General features: G+C 41.8%; 2 protein-coding genes across 6 annotated transcripts in view; both read right to left on the bottom strand.

The window, feature by feature from the left end:
- Positions 1-8697, bottom strand: part of ndrg3a (ndrg family member 3a) — a 31358-nt gene extending 22661 nt beyond the window's left edge. Inside the window, exon 1 of one of the 2 annotated variants that reach the window (XM_005746398.2) lies at positions 8532-8697. The gene's annotated coding sequence lies outside the window, so the exon portion shown is untranslated. The remainder of the gene's footprint in view (positions 1-8531) is intronic. The other variant, XM_005746399.2, reaches the window with a different exon arrangement.
- Positions 8698-9240: 543 nt separating this feature from the next.
- On the bottom strand, positions 9241-20434 carry phf20a (PHD finger protein 20, a). Of its 4 annotated transcripts, none has more exons than XM_005746403.2 (17): positions 20270-20434; positions 18136-18242; positions 17372-17537; positions 17029-17113; positions 16650-16726; positions 15953-16541; positions 15788-15838; positions 15411-15680; positions 14972-15166; positions 14769-14864; positions 13985-14140; positions 13420-13601; positions 13215-13314; positions 11693-11888; positions 11146-11587; positions 10678-10858; positions 9241-10552 (listed from the first exon to the last, which is right to left on the bottom strand). In XM_005746403.2, the coding sequence occupies exons 2-17, from the start codon at positions 18216-18218 to the stop codon at positions 10410-10412; spliced, it is 3012 nt and encodes a 1003-aa protein (XP_005746460.1). In that variant the 5' UTR covers positions 18219-18242; positions 20270-20434; the 3' UTR covers positions 9241-10409. The 4 variants fall into 4 exon arrangements, with proteins under 4 accessions (XP_005746460.1, XP_005746459.1, XP_005746461.1 ...); XM_005746402.2 differs by lacking the exon at positions 20270-20434 and adding an exon at positions 19713-19761; XM_005746404.2 differs by lacking the exon at positions 20270-20434 and adding an exon at positions 19156-19495.
- Positions 20435-22070: the final 1636 nt, after the last annotated feature.

Here is a 22070-nt window from a genome sequence, read left to right on the forward strand (position 1 = left end):
TGCGTAATTAAATGACAGCTTGCTCTCCTGGGGCTCCATCATCCTCCTTACAGCTTCTATTATTCTCCTGATACAAGCTGGCAGAAGAGTTTTTCTTCTTTTGACAACATGAGAAAAAAACTATAACGAGACATGTTGCTGACATTTTTCTCAGGATTCAGTTGAAAAGGTATATTTTTATCCAAAATCCCAAATGTGGGGCAACACCCACAGCTGGTTTTGACATTAAACTTCTAAACAATGGCTTAGGCTCTGTAATAAATGAATACACGCCAATACGCATAGATGATCAGTGCATGGGAAAGCCTGCCAGAGAGAAGCTATTTCAGGACAGTTAATAAGACAAACAAATCTACCACCTCCTTGTTTGATCCTTCTAGGACTAATAAGGCCTAATAAAAGCTAAAAGCTGCATTACTATAATTGACTCACCCCTCTTTGAGAAAGGAATCTGAAGGCGCACTGACTCAGTCATTACTACATTTAATATCCTGTGCCTCCGGACACTCATTACTCAAAATGCAAGTGATAAAAATGTTGCAGAGGCTGTACTTGGAGGGCTCACGGGACATTACACACATAGGAGCAATAAGGTTTAAGACCTATTCACCAGACAGAATATGTCCACAGAAGACTCACGACCTTGTCCTCTTACCAGTTATGTTCACTCTCGATGAACATGACATCGCTGTCTGTGTTAAAAAGCTTTAGCGACACTGTAGTCAGTGCACTCATCTGCCTGCCAAAAAGAGAGGGCCCTCTTCTACTGACAGATTTCTGTAAAAAGGTAAACACACCTATTTACACTCACGCAATTTCAGACAACTAAAAGCTTAAAAAAATACTTAAAAAACACTAACACATTTCAATCCAGTTTAGCAGGGCTTCACTGGCATGAAAGACACTATAGTGGTAAAGCTGCTTCAATAGCCAACAGCTGCATGTGGGGAGTGTGTTCACTGAAATAAGATCCAATGAAAAATGATATATAATACACATGTAAATGACATTAAACTGCTTAGCACAGCTATAGGCCTACAGACAAAGGTAACAAAGAGACAGACTTGCTGTCTCCCCAGCAGCAGGAGCACTAAACAGGCCACAAAGCATTACCTTAATGAGAGCACATTAACCCCATGCCCCACCAGCACGGACACTATGTTGGCAAAAACGAAGTGAGCTCTAGTATGATGACTACTGCTGATTTTATATTATAGCTAACATAATATACCATTAGTAAATTATTTAGAATTATCAGTATCACTGACAGTATATTATTCTGCATGTAAAAGAAACAAACATATGAATCACAAAACTAAAAGCACACAAACCAATATCTGATTCGAGGAACACTCAAATACAGATGACTATATTATTGCTGAGCATTTTCTTCCCCCAATTATTAATAAGGAGACAAAAAGTTAACATTTATAGCAGATAAGACGCAAAAGCAGTGTAGGCGCATGTTACATTTCTAGATGTTCTTATTCCGCTCTCTCTCCTTTGTGCGTCTTACATCTGTGTTGGCAACAATAATGCAAAGTGCTGTGAAACTGAGCACTCCAGCATCACCTAAGATCTTTTTTTTTTTTTTTTTTTTAAAGAGCCTAGAAGAGTTTAGCATTAGTAGCATAAAGCCTGAAGCCTCCATTGTGGTGTCTGACAAATTTCCGAGCCACGAGGCTAAGAGTGATAACTATCTGATAACTTAATGGCAATTCCCAGTTGATATGGCCGTGACCACTTGAAAAATCTCAACATATTGCCTAACTTTACAGTAAATATATGTATATGTATTATATGTGTTAAAAAAAGAAGGTGAGCAAAAAGATATATTGCACTTTGAAAGCTTGGTATTTACACCTGCCCATCGAATGGCGAAACTGACACGGGGAAGGCTGCGATAATTAACTGGACCGATTAATAAGTCTATCACCAGCATGGACACTTATGCACATGTCTAATCCTGCAGAGCAGCTAAGTGCAAGAAACCATCTTATTACTCGGTGAGTGCTTTTAAAGGATTCCTTAAGGAGGGCACTTTACCTGCTAATTGTCTTATGAGATTGAAGAGCACCATCTGGCAGATTTGATTCATAACAGCACATCTACGGGCATAATCAGCATGTTTTATCTCTTACATGAAGACGCACATGTCGAGAGAAAATCTCAGAGGACAACTGGCTGGCTCCCTAAACAGAGTGCTATGGTTTGTAAAAATACTTTTCATAACGTTCAGTCTCAACCTAAATTTACTTCACTAATGCAGACCCAGAGACCAACAGTAATATTTTCCACTGGTGTTCTGATGTTTCAGACCAGCAAACTGGAAACTCAATTTATCCATTATGCAGTTGTGAATTCGGGTGTTTGCAAGAGGGAAGCTGGGACATGAGTCAGCCCTCCCCATGCCCCACCCTCCTCACTACATTGTACTATATAGTCAAGCATCTATTCTGGTCTTCGTTTATAAATAAAGTAGTAGTCCTTGCACTAAGCTGCAACTTTATGAGAGCCTTAGTGGGCAGTGTGACTGGACCCCTGTGACTATATTAAACTGCATAGTTTAAAGTAAATACATCCAAATTTTCAAGTGTAATCACTAGAGACCAACATAATTTAACACTGCTTTAACTCGACACTGATGCTAAGATACCAAGCTGCATCCTCCGGGACTGAAAAATGAAGCCACCGTTGAGGTGTCAGAAACTCCACTTCCTCTAATAATGACTGGAAGTTAACTTGTCAAGTGGTTGGAGTTTTAAGGATATTACCTAATGAATAATATGGCCTCCTGGAGTTTGTGCTTCAGTTTTAAGCTAATTAACACTTGATAACGCTTCTGTCTCATAAACATACTAGTCTGACTGGGATTTTAAGACCGGACCATAGCAAAGTACAAGCACTACATGAGAATGCATGAGGTTCATATGATTGCTCCTATTACTCCTCCTTGATTCTTTGGCTTAACATCATAGTTAGTCCTACTTGTGGAGCTGATTGGCTAACTGTGAATCCCCCTGCTGCTGCATTGGACCAGCTGCTTTTTCAAATGAGAAACTTTCATTTTTCCCACGGAAGAATCAGTCAACAATCAACTCCATTGCATGAAGTTGACTGATTGATAAACAGACCTGAACCAAAGCAACATCAATTTGGACCAGAGCTGAGGTGTAACACAACCGACCTGTGCGTGTCTTCATTTGTAATTGAACAGCCATGAGAACGGAAACATAATGGACTTACGCACTTTGACTTCCTCGCTTTTTAAAAACAGATGAAACCATTTATTGTGATAGAGACTTCACAGATTTTACCCTCCTCTATAAAAGTTCTCTGTGCATTTATAATGTATGTCACAAACACGCATATGAATTCACTTCATCTTTCCTTTAACTCCACAAAGCCCCGCAGGGCACTGACCCAGATGATCCTTTCAAACAATGATAAACAGACTTAATAAGAAAACAGTATTGCAGAAAACAACTGAGTTAATGTAGTGCAGCTGGGTGACATGGGGGGAAATCATATATCAGAAGTCCCTGCATAGTCGGGAAACTTAGACCATTTTACATCTTCCAACTATGTTAAAAAATATAACGTTTCACTGGCGAATTTAATGTATCCCTAAAAAAAGTAAATCAAGTCTTGCAGCATTTTGTTAGCATTCTGTTTCCACAAATGAAGTAACTTGGCTATACAAACAACTATAACATTAAGCTATCATCTTTAAACTGGAATTTTTTTTTTAGACAACACGTTTTCCCCCCTTCATGGTGCAGGACACCTTGGGGAGAGAAATAGTCTGCAGATGCAGACCGAGCACAGTTCTGGAAAAATTGTTTTGCAGCACTGAGTGACAGAAGACATGCAATTACTAGCATGGGTTTACATACAACATTAAACTACATCAGCACAAATGCTGTCTCATCCTATACTTCATTATAAAACATATTAACATACCTTAAAAAAATCAATATACTGCCCAGGCCTAAGCTGTAGCTTCATGACAGACACCATTGATGAATCAATAGACATCAGAATATACAGGTCTCACATAAAGGACGCCTAATGATGGGTTACAAGGAAAAAAAAAAATCGCTGCTAAAGGACGAAGGACGAGACAGCTGTGTCTTGATAAATTAGCTCTGATAGCTCAGATCGAGGTGTGAGTGTGACTGAATGAATCTCTCCTGGCTCCGCTCCTCCTGGTATCTGGCTATAAATTGGCTGAATGGCCAGGCCTGTCTGCCCTGCACTCAGCGCTGCTAATAGAGTACCTGCCCCACTATGCTACGCTAGGCTAGCTGCGGCTCAGTCTATGGGGATTTCCTCTGCCATGCTCAGTTGTGCAGGAAGCCTAAAGAAAGAAAGTTGAAGACAGAAACTGTATGTGTGTGCGAGTGTGTCTGTGTCCTGGGTCACAGCTGGTTGATGTGAAGAGGCAGAGTTTCCAGAAGAGCAGAGTCCTGCTGGAGGCTCAGCAGGATCTGGAGACTGCGGTCAGGCTGGTTGAAGGGCACCTGTGAAAGCAGCAGCGAGGCCATCTGTGTGGCACGGGACCTAACAATCTCAGACACACGCATGCAAGGCACATCAGCGTCACTTCAACAAACGAGGGGAGGGAAACACAAGATACTGTTTCCATAAAACATTAACAGAGCACAGAGACATGAGAGCCCTTGTATCCAGAGACAGTGAAGACCTCTGCCTGTGAAAACACAGCAAGCTTTGAATGAGGACAAGTCTCAGTATGTTTCAGTGTATGAATCAGTGCTAAGAGGCCTGTTGCCTCACAGGAACACAGCCTCTGCTAATAGAGTTATCTGTGTGGTCAGCTTGGCTGTCACAATGACTGATTGCTGACAATTCAATTTCCCAGAGAAACACAGAGGTGGCTCCTCTGGCGCCTTCCCTTGGCGAATGTTCGCTGTGGAGGCTGGCGGTGTCCTTGGCAACCACAGGAGGGGGAGGTACGCCCCCCCCCCCAGATCCAGCTCAGCTGGTGGCACTGCTGAAATCGAGCGACCTTTTTCACCATCATTTCCATAAACTCATATTCTTCTTATCACAACAACCAATGAGGAATTCTTCAACAGCTGGCTTTGACTCTACGACTCCAGCACGTTGACTTTAAGTCCAGCGAGAAAACATCAGACGAGTGATAAAAAGATGTCGACTATTCATCTCTTCCTAATATGTAAAAACAACAATACATGTACACGTGCGAACGTGAAACAAACAACTCTCACCGAGTCTAAAGGGTCCAAACCTCTCAAAGTATGATCCCTAAGTTTTTAGATCAGTGCTCGCTGCGTCTCATCTGTGAGAGAATTTATCAGCTTCCAGCAGAAACATGGATCGAGGGGGTCCTGAAACTACCAGGGCGCTGCATCTCCCACATGCTTCGTCACATTAAAGCATCTAAGTGTCTTGGGTGTCCCTGTGACCATAAAGCAAACGGAGGATGTACGGCTCACAGCCTATTGTGAGGGACTGTAACTAAAAGCTGCGTGCTGCTATTAACACTTTTAAGTTCGGAGAGCCTGCTGTGTGATGTGTGCCAGCTTATATGGATCTATGACAAACAGGGATTTGGAATATCCCCCCCAATCTGGATTAGTGAATACAGCTTCTTTTCCGCAGAAATCCAACAACCACCTCCAGACAAACGAGAGGAACAGAGAAAACTGAGGGTTAACGTGATGGCATCTGTGCAGATGTGCTCAATATGTGATCCTAAATGAAAAGCAGAGAGACGGGGACAGTCCAGAGGTCAAACCTGGCCTGCATCCAACTCTTTGGATCAACAAGCTTACCACCTGTGCTTCTCCTCGCCTCACTCCCACCTGCTGATTTGGCCGCCGATGTTGATAAGGAAAATGGAGATGGAGCCCTCCTTCTAGCAGGGATGGGATCCAGCAGATAAGAAAGTCTTGAGAAAACTATGTAGAAGACAGCGCGATTGCCTCACACGAAGAAAGTCAGCTCGCAAACGGCCTTGGATGTTTTGCCTTTCGTAGCTCGTCATAAGGAAACTTATCCTCCGTTATATCCATGCAATAAAAACAAACCGAGCAGGGACTCAGCGGTAGACTGGGATGAGATGGAAATTTAAGAGATGAACCCGGAGCAGAGGCTTACATCCATCATCTGTTTTCTCCAGGCTTTGTACAGCTTCAATTACAGATGCTGTTACGAAAACACAGCAGCAGCGCAGAGGACAGAGCCGGACTGAGAAAAAGACACACGGGATAATGTTTACATTGCTCGCCTTGCTGGGGATTTAAAAAAAACAACAAAAACACTATAATAATGTGCTGGCTGTATGTTTTTACTGCCAACTGACTAAGGAGAAATAGCAGAACAGGATGAGGATGTATTGTCAACAAAGGTTTTAGGCATTTTCCATTATAAGAAGAAGTCACGGTAAACGTCTGTGCCTGGCACAGGTTGTGTTTGGCCCTGCGGGGCCGGGAATCCAAAGGTGAAAAGCGAATACTAGACAAGACTGACTGTCAGCACAGTGGCTTAATTACTGTCTCCATCTGAGCAGCCAGTGTTATTTCCTGACATTCATCCCTGCCAATGCTGCAAGAAATCCTCTTCTGCACAACAGCAGCATTTTCTCACTTTTCATGTACTCTGTAATCCTTGTAATACATCAAGTGGAAAGTGTAATCCAAGCTGAAAGGCACCGTAAAAGTTTCACCTCTTGACACTAACAAACGGAAATTATTTTTCAGCATTCACTTACGAGCGTTAATGCCATGTGAAGCCCGCAACTGTTTCATTTTGCCGCCTTTGCATTCACTCCAGTGAGTTTGTTTTAATTTCCGAGCGCGCGTGGGAGATGAATCACGCCACCTATTAAAAAAAAAATATGGCAAAACTCTTGCGATAAACCACATAAACCGCTTATAAATTATTCAACGTTTCAGCGAGGGCTCTAAGGATTACAGCCTAGAAAGACCTGATGAACACGTTGTCCTACAGATTCCAAGATGTGAAGGACAACGCGTGCATTAATAAACAACTTTTGACCCTCCCATAAGTTAAGCACAAGGTGATTCGGTGTAATAATCAACCACGAGCTTAGAGCTTCAAACAATAAGGCGAAACACCCCACCCCACCCCACCTGCCATCTGCTCTGTTATTATATATACAAGCTTTCCCAATCGCAGTCAACAGTCTTCTGCAACTATATAGCAACTGACAACAAAATCCTGGTAGTTGCGTAAGCTCTGTTCAGCCTGTTCTGACCATGTGGCACTGTTCGGGGCACTGTGGGAGATAAAATTTGTGAATTTAACGCCATCAAACTTTACATTTTAACACTTACATATGCTACACAGGCTTTCTTACACATTTAGCACACAGGAAGGAACACAAAGGTCACAGTGACCTTCTTGTCCTTTTCTGTAGTGTTTAAATCTCCCATAAATGAAACGGTTTCAATAACCTAATGGCAGATTTACTCTGAAAGAGTGGGATATGTGGTGGTATTTAAATACAGGCTCTGATATTCTTAGTAATGAGAAACACCTGATGCCCACTCCCTTACACTTCTCACCTGTGTGACCTTCGCCTGCGTACCAGCGACAATATCATCAGTCACGTTATGTCTAATTATTTTTCTTTGGGGGGGGGGCTTCTATCTCATTGCGACTGATCTGCATGGTAATGATGGGTCTGTCGAGGATAGACTGGGACAATTTGTGGAGGAGCGTGCAAAGCTGAGGGCAACACGTCCCCTCACACTGCGAGAGGTGGGAGGCCGGACATTCAACACCCGGCTTCGGATCTTTGGAGACAAATGTTTCCTGTTATAATTCAAAATAAAATTAAATCCATGCAGATAGAAATCATATTACTATTCCAGTAATTGGATAGGGGGGAGTTAAATAAAAGGCACAACTTGTATTTTTGGCGTGTTTATAATAAAAGTTCTTGTTTTTGTTTTCTTTTTATTAACAGGTAATAAGTACTAACAGGTTCTGTGCACTCCATCTATTTAGCTCAAAGCTATTCGGCTAACATTTCTTTAGTTGTCACAATCCGTTATGAGGCGTCGTGACAGGCCTAGTTGTATTCTAACTAGCTAAAACACGGGTTAACACTTAGCAAGCACAAATGTTAACAGTGAAAAAAAATCCCAGATCAATGGCAACAACAACTGCACTGACAAATGAAGGGAAACAAGCTAAGCCGTTAACACAGGCGTTATGTCGCATCACAGTTGAGAGAAGCGGCTACGAACTCAATTCAATTCAGCTGCAGTTTATTTATTTATTTGTTGGTTTTTGGGTTCTTTTCATGACTGGACCGCTCGCTCCCTGTGAGCCACTGGTGTTTAACATGTGGTTTTAACTAGTCCTCTAACGATCCTCTAACTGCTGCCATCATCGATGTAACAAACGCCTGGACAGTACAGACAGCAGCACGAACAGGTTGAGAAATCCAGCGAGCTGAGGTAATCTCCTGTGGCATCGGGCACATCTGTAAGTGGTAAACGGTTATGAAAACTCACCTCGACGGTTGAAATAAGTATCCGGTGGTTTACTGTCAATTCTTCGCTGGGAGTGCTGTTGAATACCGTCGGTGAATTGTATTTCTAAGTACACAGCGAACAACGCTCGCGTGGCTGCCCAGCGTTTCCTCTGCCTCAACTAGTAATTCTGGGCGGAACTACACGCTGCGGCGGAGACACGGCGGAGGAGCCAATGGGAAAGAGGCGGTACCGCCCACAAAGTGGGGGGTGAGAACGGGAGGTCTCACTCCGCTCCGAAATCACGGAGACGACACTCTGCTCCCAAGGGAGAAACAAAATGTACAGAGACGATCAAAGCCAGTGTTTGTGATGACTTCACAGTTCCCAACTTCATTAGATTCACTGGGCTGCTGAATTTATCGACGATTAATTTTTAAACGACCGCTGTTTATAAGTCTCTGATCAACAGATGAGCATTGAGGCTCAATATATCATTTTCCTTCTCATTCCTTCATTCACGATAGCGGCTGACATTTTGAGAGATTACACGATTACAATCCCCATCCAGTTTCTATTTTCAAGCCGATTATATAACCGCTCAAATCGGCTATGCCATAAAAAGCCAAAAACCGTCACATCAAACATCAACATCAAAATATGAATGATCCAACCATCGACTTCACTGGTAGTCAACACAGACAGAAGAGGATTACTCTGTTTTTATGAGAAAACATACAGAACATGTTCATCGCGATTAATATCAAGGATATTTTATTTATGTACCAGGAAATCTGTTTGCATTGTTCTGGACATTTCCACTGCTTCTAAACCAGACACACAGTACAGTAGCATACAATATGCTCATTAAAGAAGAATGACATATTTACAAACAAACAATTTACTGTAAATAAACAGAATACAGGAAAAAGAACACATTTACAGGTTTTCTGAGTAATATGTCACTGACACAAGATGATAGGTTAAGAAGAGACAAGTCCACATTACAATTTTCAGTGAATCATAGGTCAAGTGCTATAGCAACGACAATCCAAGGAGTAATTTAAAGTAGGAACGCAAACTGATAAAATGGGTGAACGGACAAGCAGACAGCTTTTAGACAAAACTTTTCCTTTTGCCAGTAAAGCTAAAATAAGATGCCTTTGATACCCAACAAAAATAACTTCACAGTGTAGTGGAAAACAAACCCTAGAGGAGGTCAAAAAAAATAGATTTTTTTGTAGGGACCGCTTATACAGCATCATTACATACTAGATGTCTTCAAGTTTCTATCTGTCCACATTTACCAAAAGAATTTGACAGATTATGGCATGATAGATGACCACAACTGAACTCTGGGAGACAAGGTTATGCAAAACAAAACCATTTAAAAAAAAAAAAAAATGAAAATGTGTTCAGAAATCTGCTGCAAAGAGTGTAGGTTCAGGAACTGCAATTTGCTTATAAAGCTTCTTCTGCATGTAAAGCACTGCATACTGGGAGAGACGGGACAACCTCAAGCAGTAGCTCAGACAAAAGGCATTCATAAGGTTTAGAGTTGCATGGAAACCACAGAAGTGTAGTCTGGTCCTAAAGGATTTTCTCCTGCATTTACGAGGTTACTTCTTGTGTTTTATCCTGATTTAAGATGCTCACTTTTCATACATGTTCATATAATTGTTCATATAAATATTCATATATGACACAAGCTGAGCACGGCATTGGATTCCACCACACGGACCCTTTTAAAAAAGGAGAAACAGCAGCAGAGGTCAGATCAGAGCAAATGTGCTGAACCAACAAAGTCTTGGACCTGCATGAATACTGTCATCTTTGCAGCCTGTGACCAGTGAGCTTCAGCCACTGCATCTCTTCTGCAGGCTGTGTGGCGTCTGAACCTGCTGCTCTTCTCTGACGCCCTCATGTGGAGCTGTACAGGGCGATCTGCTGCACCTTGCTTAGCTGTGTCAGCAACCGTTTCATGCGGTGTTTGAGCTGAGGCAGACGAGCCAGAGGTTCAGGAGGCTCCAGTTCCCCGGTGTAGTCCAGCCAGCTCTCCAGCACTGATGACAAGAAGTAGAGTTTGTTTCAGAGAACCTTTGTGAAATTTTATCAGTCATATTTTTAAATCAGTTTGGTGAGTTAAATGACCTAGTTGGACAGAAGCTATTAAAGTCAAAGGGCTTACCATCTAGCTCCCTCTCAATGAAGTCCATCCTGTGAGAGACCTCGTCCTGGACGGCATCTATGTGATCCAGCAGGTTGATCCGCCACTGCTGATGCTGCCTGCTGTTATCTGAAGCTTCTCCGGAGTCCTTGACACCCTCGTCCCTGTTCTCAGTCTGTGACCATGAGCCACCCAATGAAGCCTGAACATTTTTAAGGGAAAAAAAAATGGGAGGATTTACTTACAATCCACATGAGAGTTGTACAAGGACTTATTTGTAAATGTATTCACTTTGAGGAAAAGCAAAGTTTATGATGGAGTCATTTTAAATTATATAATAAACCAAAAAGGACCTGTGCAGTTAAGATCTAATGCTCACATGAGGTGAGTTATTCTGAGAAATGCTGACAAAAGTATATTTTTATATATCCCCCACAGAAGAGCAGCTTTTCTCAGTTTAATTAGTTTAATTACATAACAAATCCCCACCTTGTTGCTGATGCCTGTTGATTTGGGCTTGTCTGTCTCAAGCAGGCTTCCGTAGCGTTGCTCCCTTTCCAGCAGCTCCTCTGTGCTCCTCATGCTGTCCTCCAGCTCAGAGCCCTGTCGGGTCTCCACCACCAGCCGCTGCTCCACTGCTGGATAATATGCTCGTGGTTTCTGGTAGCAGTGTTCACTGGTAATGTAAGAGTCTTGGAAGGAAGGAAAGGGGGAAGAGGAGCAGGACGAAGAGGCGGTGGCAGCTGTAGCAGCCCGGCTAAGCTTCTCCAGAGCGTTGGACATTAAGATCTCTCCTCGGTTCATGTCCTCATCAGGAGTCACAGGAGATGGAATTGCATTGCTGCTCCGGCACGAATCTGAACCAATCCTTGACCTCTCCAAATGCTTCCAGGGCTGTCGCCATAGCTGCAGGTCAGGGTGAGAGTTGTTCCTGAAAGTACAGGGAAAAAAAATCCAATGTGTGACTGATTAATCATTAATAACAGCTGAAGTGCATTGGTCAGAAATATCCTGTCTTGGGAATAATTGTACTCACTGTAAGACGCTCATCTTAAGCTGAAGACCATTGAGGATCTCCACTACATGGTGCACATCTCCCAGCAGCTGGTGGGTGGTGGTGATCTTCTTGGCATTTTGGTGAGAGTAGTTTTCTTCCAGGAACGAGAGTCCATACATGTGACCATTGGTCAACCACTCTCGATCATACCAGTAACGTAGACTCTGCCTCTGACCTGAAATTGAGACAATTAAATATTAACTGTAACGGCAAAAATATGCTTTGACTGTTAGGCCACCAATATTCTCTGTACAAGCTAAACTGTGTCTGACTCCTTTTCTAGTTGGTTGGGAATAAATGGCAGATTGAAGAACAGAACACACAAACGTAAGCAAACCAAGTCAACTAAACAGATGTGTGCTAAAGTCTTAGCTTAGCAGCATTTTATCAGCTTCCATCATTTACTCCTCCACCTTGGCAATATTAACACACTCTTCACACATTTTCTTTTTAGCTAAAGTCAGGACTGTACAGTCATGCAGCTCTGTACCGTGGACACAGTCAAACACCCCAGAAGACTACATTGTTTAGTTCCCACTAATAACCAACTAAAAACAATAGCCAGCAATGTTCATAGTTTCTGTAATTTAGCTGTGTTTTGAAGACCAGGAACTTATGACTCTATATAAGCAAAGTGTACTGTGCCATACAGCGACACACCTAAGTGTAAAACTTCTGTCTTAAAAAAAAAAACAAGGTAATAATATGAAGCAGAATTCCTTTTAAAATGCTAATATTGTATGTCAAAAGTCATGACTATGGTTATTACGACTAAACATTCTAATCTCAATTTAAAGTTACACAATGATATCATGTACAGTCCAGTAAGCATTTAGAATCACAGTGAAATGATAGCATCTTCAAACCAGGAGAAGGAGGAGGAAGAGGATGAGAATTAGGGTAACAAAAATGAGTCATATGACATAAAAATGATTACTGATCATTGGCTAAACAATTTAGCATCCAACAAGAGCCACAGGGACACAATGTTAGAACTTGGAACAACTTTAAAAATATAATTTTTCGCATTGTCCAATGTTCCTTGGACATTGTCATTTTCTTATTGTCCACTAGATGGCCGGTTACACTTTTTCAAGATTCAAGATCCTTTTATTTGTCACGTACATAGTTATACAAGTATAACACGCAGTGAAATGACCTGATACGCTCCTCAACTGTGCAAAATAGAGAGAGAGAGAAGTAAAAACTACAGCAGAAGCAAATGGTTATTTCTAACAGATTAGCAGAGCAAGCTTTATGATGGAAATGATGCAGTCTTAGGCTTTGACCATACTCTATTGTGCAGCTGGAGATCCAATGTGATTCTTATTATATTTCTTTGAGGTCTGTCACACGGGGCACATGCACAGTTGTTAAACTAATGTAAATTCTGTGCTGACAATTGTGCGCGAACATCTGCACAGTCCCTCGTGCTCACTGGAAAGTATAATTCTAGGTCTGCTTTTAAAAAAAATAAACAAATAAATTTTTCCCCCCTTACCTGGTGGGTCTCGGCAGATGTAGCAAGTGTAACGGTCTGGAACATTTTCTTCCAACAATCCCATACAGGTGCCATGCTGCCAGCACAAACAATCTTCACACTAACAACAAGACAAACGTATTTAACAACTGTGAAAGTCTTAGATTCAAAAGCAATAAATAATAAAGCCTGATTTAAAATAAAAACAAAACAACAACAAGCTCACCTGAATCATGAAGTCATTCTCTTCTTCCACCTCACAGATGCATCTCACTATCTCTTGGTCACTGGTGTCTAAGGCACCAGAGTCCACACTCAGAGGTGGTGTAGTGACGTCCAAATCCACATCAAAGTCATCTTCACTCCACCCACAGCTATCAGTGGACCAGTCACTGATACTATCCTCGTCTACAGTAACAGGGACAAAACGAACGGTTGGGTTTTCAAGTGAACGACACAACCTTAAGATTTAATTTGTTTGTGGGTGATCCTGTTAAGTCGAAATAAAACTTCCGCTTAAATCACTGTTGTTTTTTAGTATTTGTAGCTCAAATGATGAAGCAAGCAGTGGCAGCGAACAACAGCAAAGGATTCAATCAACCATGGGTTTAAAATGTGGCAACTATATTGACTTGTTGCATGCATGAGTATCAAATGTACAAAGATGAGTCAAGCTAAACAAAAATCTGCAGCATGATGGATTAAATCCGAAAGGAACAGAAGAATGTAGGGAGAGGAAACCATCTACAGCCACACATATTCAATACACGCACACTATCAGAAATACCCACCATCCACATGTATCTGCTCTGAGTAGCTGTATCCAGGCCTGCTGGGGTAGGCCTCGGGCTTGTGATTGTGTGAGGGGGGAGTTTTGAGTGGCAAATTCAATTTGGACTGAAGACCCAATACTGAGATGCCAATATTCTCCTCACTACCTGTGCAGTCTGTTAATACAGGGAAGGGGGGGGGGAAGCACATGTTGAACAAAAATGTCAGCTTTAATAATGCTAAAAACAAGTGCCCATCAGGAAGTGAGAAAATGTGGCACAAACATACATGATGGACAAATGACATTACTCAAGAACAATCGGGGGGAAAACATGCAGCCCGTATTTCAGGACTGAACAATGTCAAATAACTAGTCAGTGGAACGCCGCCTATACATTCGTGTGCATGCCAAACACACCACTGTGAATGCTACCCAGAATTAACACTAGTGCAGGACTTGTATGTCGGATCAGTCATTATCAGTGCCACAATGAAATCTGGCTTTTTCCATCTGTATTGCCAGCTAAAAGAACTTTAAAAACAATCTAAAAAAATAAAATAAATCAAGCTGACCAATAGATTTAAGAGACAAGATGTTGGAGTTTTTTGACTGACATTATGGAGGGACAGAGGCAGACGACAAATATCACGCTTCTCCCACACACACAGACTCAACCACCACACCAAGAGGACTGAATGGAGCACGATGCTTTGCAGGCTAGCCATTCCCACAATGTCACAGTGAGTGCGCATGCAGAGCAGCAGATATGTGATGCAGCCATATGCCAAGCACCTGCTTCTTACCAGACTTGGCCTTCTTTTTCTTCTTCTTTTTCTTGAGTTTAATGCGGAGGAAGTCCTTCTGTTTAGGCTTTTCTTTCAGTTTATCTTTTACTGAACCTAGGGGCAAGAGTTCAGCTGCATGAGAGTACAGCAAACACTGCTAACAGGTTGGTACTCATACAAGCTGAATTGTTCTGAGCATATTTTCATTGCATCATACTGACCAATATCGAAGCAACTCCTGTCTGAGTCTTTGTCCTGCAGCTGACAGCCATTCCTGTCCAGCTGGTTCTCTTTGCTTTTCTCCCTCAGCAGTGCCCTCTGCTGATGGCCTTGAGTGTTGACTGCAGGCGGTGCTGACGTGCGTCTGCCAGCAGCCTTCAGCTCTCCACGCGGAGCCGTGGCAACTCCAACAGACTCTGAGGGAAAAAAATCACAAGGAATTTATGAGCCAAGGTGCCTGATCTCAAAGCAATGCTGGATGTGCATATATTTATCACTTGGCCTCAATTCTGAAGTATGTGATTTAAAATAACAGCAAGCCGTGACTCAGCATTTCAGATTCTACTATTGAAAAAGCGACGCAGTGACCCAGTTTATTTATTAAAAACTCTTTCTCTGTCACTTTATCTGGAACAAATGACAAACTGAAGAATAACTTACGCATGGATGCAGAAATGGTGCGCCTTCTCTTTGTGCCATCCAAACCAGTGGCACTAGACTGTTTCTCAGAGGCCCTAGTCTGGACGCTCCTTGTGGGGCTGCGGTCTGCCTCTGGGGGCTGTTCCTCGCCATGGTAATATTTCATGTGGTAATGCAGCAGCTTGGCTTTACGGAATGATTTTGTGCAGCCAGGAGCGCTGCACTTGAACGGGTTGTGATCAAGATTGATGGACAGGACAGGAGGAGGTTGGTTTTTGATAACTCGATACACTGAAACAGAACAAAAGAAGTGCAAGGTGTAAATAAAGCTCTTCTTGTTTTTTTAAAGAGTGTGAGAAATTGCAGTGCTTGACTCAAAAATGTTAAAATGTACTCACATGGTTCTCTGCTGAATCTGTTGGGGTTGTGGAAACCCTGCTTCCTTACCGCTGTTAAAAGATAAATGAAAGGAACTCTTCAAAGTGCGCTCACATGCTTTCCAAAACACTAGAGAGCCAATGGCATTTCTGCTAAATGACTTCATTTAGTGCGTTAACACTTACGTTTCACAGGCTGAGGAGGCGGCACATCCACTGCAGCCTGAACACTTTCTGATTGGACATTTGGTTTCTGCTCCACATCGCCACTGGATTCTGTGGTTGTCATAGTGACAGACACCTGCTCTGTTTGCGATGACATCTGAGTGGGCAACTCTGTGTATGGCTTGAGTGACTCTGTATATGGCTTTGCTCCAGTCTGTTCCATTTCCACCTCTTCCTTTTTCACATCTCCATTGATGCGACACGTTTCGCCACCTTCCTTCTCGTCTTCCTCGACTCTCACGCCATTACTGAATCCTGTCCCTTTTTCGACATCCCTGGGCTTGATTTGGTCTGCTTTCTCAGGGATTTCCTCTTCTTTTTTGACAGTGGGCACAGCCTCTAGCTCACCATTTGTTTTCTTGTTTTTATCATTTACCATTCCCTGTTCATGCTCCTCATCCTCAGTGTTGCTGTCTTCCTCCTGGTCTGAAGTGCTGCGTCTGGCTCGCTTGTTCTTGGGTCCCCCGTTCTCCTGAGACCTTCTGTCTCTGCGGTTTGGGGCCCTCCTAACCATGTTCCTTTCAGAAGACCGAGACTTCCCTCCACCTCTCTGTGAGCAGGGCAAAGAAATAGCTTAGAAACAAAGATCTAAAAACTGTAGTCGAATCCACGACAGTATATCGTATCATTTGTAAGAAAAAAAAAAACATGTTGGTACCTCTCTGGTAAAAGGCTTCACATGTATTCCTTTCACTGTCTGGATGACACCATCATAAAACCTCACAGTGTAGGATGCTGAAAAGAATGAAGAAAACATACAACTATTTGATCATTTTAAATGTGATGTGTGTGAGGCAATCGCTCTATGCAGAAATCAGATAAATCTAGCATTTTAGATTTTTTTTTGCATTCCCAACAAAAGAGAAAGTACTTAGACGACATCACAGATTTCATATTGAAACCAAAAACAAACGTACAAGATCTCAGACTATACTCCATATAACACTACTTTGCAATGAAAATGCAAAACTTTAAAAACTAGTAACAAATCCATGACTGAAACTCATTTAAGCCCATTAACTTAATGTGATACTCACCATCTTTATTAACCGAAATGACCTTAGCAGGATAGAAACGGCAGTCAGACCAGCTGGCCAACACTTTGTCATTCACATGAAAGGCCTGGAGGGAAAAGATGTGACACTGTTGGCACCATTTCAAAGATTGCATTGGAGGTCCTATAGTTTTATTAAAAATGACACTTTTACTTGTAAGTAAAAGCAGCAGTACCATTGAACTTATGCAAATACAAAAACCCAAGAATCGCATTTCGCTAAGACCAGTTCAATGCAGTAATGCACTGTGCAACAAAGGGTAAAGAAGACAAGGCAGAATGTCTCTACGCTACACACTTTAAAGCAAGCATGACTGTTAGCTTACAGGTACATCATCATTCAGGCCCTGCCGCCTCAGCTGAATTCTCTCTACAGGTCTCAGGTAGGGACTTGTCCAGTCAAACCATTCGTCGTAACGGTGGCTCCACTGCCGGTAATGGATCAACACTTTTTCATCATCATAGTCAATCTTCTCAATGTTGGCAGCATACCTACAGGAAGAAGTTCAATGGCTAGTTTATAGAAAGGCTGAATGAATGACAAGTCTAGTGATTTAAGCACTTATCATTTATCTCAAACATATAATGAGGGTGGCTTTAGAAATGAAACCAAGCTTAAAAATGTAAACACATAAAATACAATGAACCATGGCACAGCTGTACTTAGTGGATGGTGTGCTGGGCATTTACACCTTACTGTAGTGGAGTTAGTTTTCATTTTTAAATGATACCTTTAGTACTAAACTGTTGTATACAATATCAACTGCATTTATACATAACTGTGTCAGAAGGAGTGCAGGTCTATTATAAAAGACATTCATATTTTAAAAGGCTCCTCCCACTTAGCTTTGCAATGGCAGTATTCTAATGATGTAGTCTTATCACACATTTACAAGGATAATTCCTTTAAATAGAATTTAACATGTTTTTACATGATTTTCACAGCTTAAGGGACACCTTGAGGACACTCATCAAACATTACGGTTACTGTAATACAGGCCCGAAAATAAACAAGGAATGGAAACTTAGGTGTGAGGGGGAAGTGAACAGTAAAATGGATGAGAGAGGAATGAGTGAGGCCATGACTCACCAGTTTTTGAGGCTGTCTCTAGCCTCAAGCTGAGCTCCCACCTCAAATGTTATCCCTCTTCTGTTAGGGGGCGTCTTACTCATACTGCCCACATCAAGGCACCCTTCCTGTATGCGCACACACACACACACATTAACCATTAAAAGAATCTGCACTCATATGACCTCTGTTTTGCAACTAAGAGACATAAATTGTGCCGAACAAGGGACACAATACACATGTGCACACACACACGACCGTCAAGGTCTTTACAGATAATAATGCAGTCAACTCTGTGTGTGCCTGTGGTCTTTCCTAAATATTTCACCAAGTGACTGGAAAAATAAATCACTCTTTAAATCTGAATACCAATCTAAGACACCCCCTTTGTGCCAGAAGAACAATAACCCTGTCCAGCAAGGGAAAAATACTACCACTGTAGGCTTATACAAGCTACAGATTACAAATGTTGTTACATGGTGTGGCACAGTGTGCAGAGATTAAATACTGGTATAGTAAGGTGAGCCATGCCCCTCAAATGGTGGTGAATATGTAGCCAGTACCAGATGTTCAGCAAACACTACCTCAAAGAATAGGAGTCTTTAAAAAATAATCAAATGTCCTCACACAGGCTCCTAAGCGGTTTTAATCAAATTTATCACAGTGCGATTTCAGTGTATCCTTATCAACCACATCGAAAGACGGTTTAAGAATGACAAAGATAATGTGCTCACTGTAGGCATTCACCACTACAGCAGGAAGACATTTCTGCACCGAGCTAACACGGGATTGATTTAACAGCACATTCTGCTTAAACTGCCGTTGTCAGATAAAGAATAACACCGATGATCGCTATTTCAGCTATAACAAAAATACAAATAAAAAATAATGAGGGTCGTTGGAGTCGAGCAGAGGAATAGACCGAAATCCTCCCGATAACATCGCTTCTTTTGTCATGCGTACGTACACAGGACAGACTGACATGCCGGTGCCTTTTATTTAAACAACTAAAAATTCACACCATGCACCACAGCATCTTACTTTTGTCCACGACGGAGCCTAATCGGTTCACCATAGCGGAGACTGTCGGGAGTAACTCCGGATTTCAGCGCAACCTACAAACCGGATATCTTCACACTACCCTGCCCACGTGTTTTTTTGGTCAGTCGACTTCACGTATAGACACAATGGGAGACAATGGTAAAGACCATTATGGTTGCACGTAGGGTATTCCCGCTACATTAAGAGGCGAGCAATAGTCTGCTCGGCAAAAATACTGGATTTAAGATCAAATCGGGTGTTTATTGGCGTGCAGAGAGCTACACAGACGGCAGTGACACGGACACAGAAGACGCACAAGAGACGTAAGATGCCACAATCAGGGCACATGAAACAGGTGATAAAAATTACTTTAATCTCAAAATTATCCGCTAAGACTATGTGTGGAGTAGCACATTTCGCATTGTAATATGCGGAGGAAAACGGAACCCCATATAGTATTTTACCACCGGCCCACCCAATACATTTAACAGCGTTCAACCGCCATTTTCTATCTAATTTAATAAAAGGGGGAAAAGCTGAAGAGAAAAAACACTAACAGGACTCGACATTTCCCAGATTTCCTTTTGTTGACCACTTCTACCACTATAGACGCGTTATTGTCCAGTGTTTTATAACCGGAGGGCGGAGCGCGAAAGTAACTGACACCTACGTCAGACCCTTTGACAAATAACACTCGTCGAACAAGCGCTGTGGAGGCGGGACGCTTACATTTGATTGGGCGAGCAGCTGTCGTTCACAGAGCCGTTCGCGGCCTCGCTGGAAGGCCTACTTTTTCATACTTTTCTGGCTGTGTGTGCGCGCGGCGTGGAAATGCCGAGTATAAACTTATCCAACTAAACAGCCACAGACATTTCAAAGCACAGAGTAACAAAGACCGTAGGACCTGAAAGCACACCTGCTATATAACAAATACAAAACCGATATGTACTCGTATAACATTTTATTACCTACTTCGTCACGTTTGTTTTGAACTCAAAAAGCCGACATGCGGCACCATACCGCTGTTGATGCACCCACCAACCGGGCCTCGGTCACGATATTACTGGGAATTTAAATCTGTCGAATGCAAAGTGAGGATATTCAAGCTTCTTACCTGTTTACCAGTCTCTATTTGTCCGGTTCGATGTATAATCTGCTGTGTAACTGCTTAAAAGCACAGGAACCGCCGGCTCCGCCTATCAGCTCAAGACCACGCAGTTAAATTTCTCCCCGTTGCATTCACCACCGGCGCGGGCAGTGTGCTTCTGCGATGCGCATGCGCATTAAACGGACCAAAGCCCTTGTGAATATCAATAGGACGTCTCATCTAATACAGTCTGTTTCATTGCGTATGTATAGATAAATATTAAATATTTAATAACCTGCAATTTGCCAAACTTTATCTATTATAAACTGTAATAATTATGAATATGTACAAAAATGTAAAAGCAGTAAATGAAATCAGAAATGTAAGTCACATGCGGTATAAATCCGTAATAAAGTCTAAATACAGGCACAGGCATAAATACAAGCACAAAAAAAATCTGAATTTCAATGGCTTTTTAGTACAGCTGTTCCTTGTATAATGTTAAATTGTATTTAATGTTTCCTAAATAAGTTGTTGGTTTGATCTTAGAATAGTGATGCTTTCAGTCCCTGACTATGCCCAGGGGACACGAGTGTTCGCCTGGATCTCTTTTCTTTTACTTGTTCGAGTCCCAAAGGCAAAGCCCAGAGCTCCTATTATCTGGCTTTAATGTTTATGCTGCTCTGGCAGCTTTGCACCAGAATGACCGATGAAGCAGAGTGAAGTTTGTGTAGTGATGAACATAAAAATGACAAATATTTGAACATGTACAGTGAAGGCAATGACAGTTGTGGAGAAGTGTGTGTTTGTGTGTATATGTGTGTGTGTCGGGGGGAGGGAATCCGGTATATCTGATTGTTAACGCTTTCCCTTGTGAGTCTAAGGACAAACAGGAAAAATGGATTCTCATTCTCTGGGTGTGATTGTGTAACACACTGCAAGACAGACTGGCTGATTGCGAAACGTCAAGGCGTATTACTTCTGCTTTTGAGAGTTAGATTCATTAACATTTTAAACTGCAACAATATAATTACATTGAACTGATGTATCAATGTATACTTTAGTAGTTAAACATTGTTTAATCCCTTAAATCAAATTAAAAAAACGCTCAACATTTTAATATTAGAAAATATTTTATTATAAAATGTTAGTCTATACAAAAGAAAAAACAATTAGAAAATAAAAATAGGTGCAGTAATTTATTGAAATGAAGAAACATAAACAGAAAATCTGTATATAAGGCAAAAACTGAGTACGTAAAAGTCTAATGGGCTTGAGAGTCAATATTTGGTATGATCACCATGATTCTTCAGCACAGACTGAACTCTTTTAGCCAAGGTCCTAAAAATTATCTATGTATTAAAATTATGTTTAGAATAAAAAGATTAACAGGACTGATAGATTTGTTTCCACTTACATGAAAACATCCACTCACACTCTCGTGTGTGTGTGATATGCAGAAGTTGGTCTATTGCAAATTGTTGAATGAAGAATTCTATAAATAAGTGTGAAGGTTTGGTGACCCGTCCATGCAGTCTGAGGACCTGTGGTCCATTTGTTCCATTCTTGTGAGCGTTACAGCTGTTTTTGTGTTACTGTTTTTAGCTTGTGGTAGCCTAGTTGAAAAGCTTAGTCCATTCTTGAATTACTGTGCTTGAGGACTCACTTAACATTTAAGTGCTTTCTGTGCAACTTTCACACTCCAATGAAAGCACTCTGCTTTTGTATTTTGCCCAAGGACACTTGGGCACTCAGACTGGAGCACCTAGTGATCAAACCAACAACTTCCTGATTAGCAGATGACCTGCTCTACCTCCTGAGCCACAGC

This window comes from Pundamilia nyererei, unplaced genomic scaffold (assembly GCF_000239375.1).
Source record: "Pundamilia nyererei isolate P.nyererei 1_Seehausen unplaced genomic scaffold, PunNye1.0 scaffold00178, whole genome shotgun sequence".
Classification (NCBI taxonomy): Eukaryota; Metazoa; Chordata; class Actinopteri; order Cichliformes; family Cichlidae; genus Pundamilia; species Pundamilia nyererei.

Coding starts and splice junctions, on each gene's coding strand:
- phf20a (XM_005746402.2), bottom strand. Junction 13,315..13,419: donor AGAATGACTTCATGATTCAG/GTGAGCTTGTTG, acceptor TCTTGTTGTTAG/TGTGAAGATTGTTTGTGCTG. Junction 11,889..13,214: donor CATCTGCCGAGACCCACCAG/GTAAGGGGGGAA, acceptor TCTCAATTTCAG/GTCAGAGGCAGAGTCTACGT.